Genomic DNA, 5,004 nt, shown 5'->3' with positions numbered 1-5,004 from the left:
TAGAAATCATCACTGAATCCTACCGTTAAATTGTAAAGCCTTTACCTTTGATAGCATACTTTTGCAAAAAAGCTATTTTTAACATCCATGTATTTAAACGTTTCAATTATCCGAACCTTCCCATACTGATCCGTTGCTAGTGGAGGATCAAGAACTTTTCATCAAGGGGTTGGGGGGCTCCAGTCATGCTTCAGCGATTACCTATATTATTAACCAAATTTTCCTGGATCCGCCTGTGGTTGCACTTTTGCGTGATATACCGTCGTATTTAAGCTTAGACCATCGCACTTTAGAGTCCAACATATATATTGAATGAAGTTGCACGTTATTAAGATTTATTACGAATCCATATTAAAACGGTATTATATATAAATAATAATGCATTCAGTGATGCGTCTATACTAAAGGAGGTCTTCAAATGCGCGTTTATTAAAATTTCCTTTTTTTAATGAAGTGAAATATAATACAAAAGTATGTAGCCAAAATCAACTAAAAATAACCACAGATTTTCCCTGTCGTATACAGATGCATCACTGACTCAGGCAAACATCTTACAGCCCACTGACTGAGGCAAACATCTTACAGCTACATGTATACCAAGAGGAACTACTTTTGTCCTAGATCTGAGCAAATTTTAAAATGGTAAAAGATAAACGCAGTGTTGTATTCATATTTCATCTGCTTTATATTGCTATCTTTTTTTGATTAAATGCTTCAATTTCTCTCATTTGACTGATTTTACAAACATAAAATTAGGAAGTTGTGTTTTGATTGAAAACGAGACCACTGGACATATACTAGTGAAAGTTAAAACAACTTTAGGTCATGGTTTGCTTGAATCTTGAATTGGCAAGCTATTCGCTAGTTTGTAATTTTAAGACTTTAGTGTGATAATTTTATTCTTTTTTTGCAACTCAACTGACATTGATGGCGGTATGTCCTGTTGTCAGTTTGCTATACGATTGCTATATAGTTAAATCATGACTGAATGTACCCAACTTATGACGTTCATTATGTAATATAATTGCGCTTAAGTTAAGACTGATGAACTCTAAAAAGGAAACTTTGACCTGTAATTTTATTGGCTTCATACTTTTCTAGTTTACCTTTGTTTTCTGAATGAACATTTCATTTTTTGGCTATTCGGTCTTTTGGTATAGAGCATATCTGAATGTGTTTCTTGTAAACACCATTGCTTTTGTGTAAATGGAGATATTATCTTACAATTTCGCGCATAATGCATCGCATCGTGTCTCGTTCCTTTTCGGAGTTCATTCGATTTTCCCAGTTTTTTTTTACTTTGTATCGATCGTCTTTATAGATAAACGAAACTTGAACATCGCGGTAAACTTCTCCTGGCTTTAAACTAATGCCAGCACCAAAAAATTCTATTCTACGTAAAAAAAAATACCATAATAATATATACTACAGTACCTTACTGCAGTTGCCCATCATAGATACTGAATTCATCATGGTGCATTTTAATTTCGAAAACGAGTTTTTTTCTCTACAAAAAAACTAATACAAACTATTCTTGTTTTTAAGAAATTTACAGAAACGGAACGACTTGGATATGTTTTTTAAAACCATGATACAAAATTACCATTGATGATATGTATGTCATAAGTTTGAAAAGCATATAGATTAATATATATAAAGAGATAATTGAAAGTGGTACACTTAAGTAGTAAGAGAAATTGTATAAATGAATTAAGCCATGATAATTGAAAACCTATGAGAGATGCTATTCAATACACAAGGAACTTTTCACTTATCTCAATACTCTTAAGACAAACATACTACAGCAATGCAACGGCCAAGAAGAAACATAGTTCTAGATAAGTCCAGGAGTTTTAACCTCTTCACGATTTAAATATTTATCAATCACAATTTAATGCCTTTATGTAAATTAATGTCCTTCGCCCAGTTAACAAAATCATGCAGACTTTATTTGACAGTGATAGGATTTTATTTCGTATCATTCATATAGCTTTTATTTTCTCACTTTAATTCTTATAATGTAAAACGAGTTTTGACATTGTACTCAGGAAAACCTACAATGTTTTCTATAACTTCCAAAAGTTAACAGTATGCAAAAGCTCCAAACGATATAAAACTTTTGCGAGTGCATCATGTACAGTTGTTTCTCTATATGAAAACCTGGAACACATTTAAGTAAACATTTTTCAACTTTTTTGTAAGCAAAGGCTTGACCATGCTTGGTTTTATTCACCAGTTTTGTATATTTTATGCAGGTCTTTTACTAAGTACTAAACAAATGTAGATATGTATGGGGTCATGTATAATATTTAATTCAACTCAATCATTCATACAAATCATTTTAAATATTGTATGTTTTGTCTTGTAGTCCGAAATTAACCTGTTAACATTCTGCACTGGTGCGAGCACTGTGAATAGTGAATAAAAATTTAAATGTGTGTTTGTTGAAAGGATGAACAATATGAGACCACAGCACGGAACTTATACGGATAACGTAATGATGTTTGTACATCATCAACCCTGGACGAAGACGTGTACTTGTGACTGACCAAAAACAACTTAAAGTTTGTATACTTGCTGCAACAAAGAAAATGAAGAGTTTAAATGAATTAGCCCAACTTTTTCTTAATAAACGTATAAGAATGACACTTCTGACCAAAGGCATTGAACATGTTGAAACCTAGTTGATAAATATGTTGACCAATGAGACAATTCTCCACATGAGACTACAATGCATATTCCATAGAAGTTAACAAAAATAGGTCACCGTACAATCTTCAAACTATGAGCAATACATAAACTGCATGCAAAGTATTCCATAAAAGGCCTAGAAATGACGAATGTATAACAATTCAAACGCGAATACTAATGAAAGTCAGAATGAATTCATTTATTATTACGCATTTCTGTTGGTTAGTCTCAGTACTGATTCTGCATTACCCGATTAGTTTTAGTCATGCACATTATTTCCTATGTATGATGTGAATAATGTTTATAACTTTATATAGATGAAAATTAGGAAATGTAAACACCCGATAACAAAGGCTGACGGACTTTTATGTCTTTTATGTTACTGCACACTACTCCATGCCGTTTAGCATGTTTAGGAAGGTTATCCTAACATATATTTAATTTCGTTAATTTTCAGCAATAAGTAAGTGTTAACAGTTTTCTGAATATGACACAAAGAATACAAAACAATATTCAACATTTTTTTAATTTTTTCAATTTTGCATTTTTGACTTAGTTTCTTATTTCGAACAAATACCATTCTTCCTTTTTTTACCTTTATTTTACTAATAATAGATTGGCTACTAGGATGTGAATTGTGCCGGGAATTCCACGTTAATTATTTTCGAAAAATGTCGATTAATTGCAGGTAATTTCTCCGAACGGTAAATAAAAGTTAAAACTACGAACTATATAGTCGTACAATTGGATTATTTTCTTTATATAACAAATATTCACAGAATTTTGAAGAGTTGAAATGCAGGATTAAGTTTATGAAAATCCGGATACACAAATGAGTGTCAACATGGTCAATGAGGACATTCTGCACTTTATTAAGTAAGTGGGCCCTTAAGTGATAAAATGGCAACAAATAGGGAATTAAATGGAAAGTTTCAAACATTTTTTCATGACAATGTTGAAATGAACAAAGAGGAAACTAAAATAAATGCAAGAGTTGTGAGGCACATAGTTCAGAAAATCCTTGAATATGTGAACTTGCTAGATCCAAAGTTTAAAAAGGATCCAGCTAAAGTTGGAAGTTTTCATTCGTACTCGAAAACTTCTAATGCCGATGAGTTTGACTTCAGCATTCTATATGATACCGGAATAGTGCACAGTTGGACACATGTGAATCAACCTGCCATTTATACTGTTGATGCCAATCATAGGATTTCCAGTTCGGAAGTTCCATTACCAATATTGCAGAGGAAATACACCCTTAAAACAAATGACAAGGGGCCTTATAGTGTGACAGAAGGAGGTTTTATTGTGCCTCTTAAATTTAAAAGACATTTCGAGAACTTGGTACGCGATGCTATTAATTGCTTGACTGAGAATTCACTAATTGACCACAGAGTTGAATTTGAAGATTTATCCGACTCACCAGCTGTGACTATCACCATTAAACAACGTGATGCAGTCGATCTAAATGTAGATTTGGCGCCAATGGTCAATGTGAGACTGCCGTTTAAAGATGAGTTTGAATGGCCCCAACATGGAGCCCAATGGCCAAGTTCAGAAAAAATTTGGCAACTAAAAAATATCAGAGTAAACTTCGTTACATCCGATGAACTTTACTGGAAGCTGTCATTTGCCATTTGCGAAAGAGAACTTCTTGTAGATATTGACAAAAAAGGGTCTGGAACATTCAGGAGGAGATCTCTGAGAATTATGAAAGGCCTGCGAGAAATTTTGTGGTGTCCGTTTGATGAAGATGAAAATTTGAAAGGTCTTACATCATATCATTTAAAAAACATATTATTTCTCGAATGTGAACGCCTACCAATGGACTGGCAGTGGGAAAGGAAATTGATGGGTAAACGAATCATCGGTATGTGTGAGCAACTACTCAAACATTTATCAGAAAAGAATTTGCCGCAGTATTTCGACAGGTCAAATAATCTGTTTAAAAATAAGGATAATGGAGCACTTGATCATGCTGCAAGAATGATTAACTGGGTTTTATATAGTGTTAAGGAAAATTGATAAAAAGCCTTCAAACTTTTTCCATAACCTGAAAACAGTATAAGTGAAATGTATTATCAAGTCAATACATGAACTAGCTGTCTTCACGACTGATATTATATTATTATAAATAACCAAGATATATATTTTAAATGATAACTTTAATAGGATAGGCATGATGTTAAAATGTTATTGAAAAATATTGAAAACAACACGTTTAATAATTTCATGCGTCCGAAGCGTTTTTCTGGATTCACCTTCACCAGGAACGCTCAAAACCAAAGGATGTATAAGTACCGAAACCGTTGA

General features: G+C 32.9%; 1 protein-coding gene across 1 annotated transcript; it reads left to right on the top strand.

Annotated features, from left to right (window-relative positions):
* The first annotated feature begins 3,591 nt into the window (after window positions 1–3,591).
* Window positions 3,592–4,716, top strand: LOC134687831 (protein mab-21-like 3). The gene has a single exon (XM_063548290.1). It carries the CDS (start codon window positions 3,592–3,594, stop codon window positions 4,714–4,716), a length of 1,125 nt encoding a protein of 374 aa, XP_063404360.1.
* The last annotated feature ends 288 nt before the right edge of the window (window positions 4,717–5,004 follow it).

Source organism: Mytilus trossulus, chromosome 10, assembly GCF_036588685.1.
Source record: "Mytilus trossulus isolate FHL-02 chromosome 10, PNRI_Mtr1.1.1.hap1, whole genome shotgun sequence".
In the NCBI taxonomy this organism is placed as follows: Eukaryota; Metazoa; Mollusca; class Bivalvia; order Mytilida; family Mytilidae; genus Mytilus; species Mytilus trossulus.
The sequence above is the reverse complement of the archived record's forward strand: the minus strand, read 5'-3'. Positions and strand labels throughout refer to the sequence as shown.

Excerpts from the sequence above, each read along its gene's own strand:
- LOC134687831 (XM_063548290.1), top strand. The coding sequence starts at position 3,592 with ATGGCAACAAATAGGGAATTAAATGGAAAGTTTCAAACATTTTTTCAT.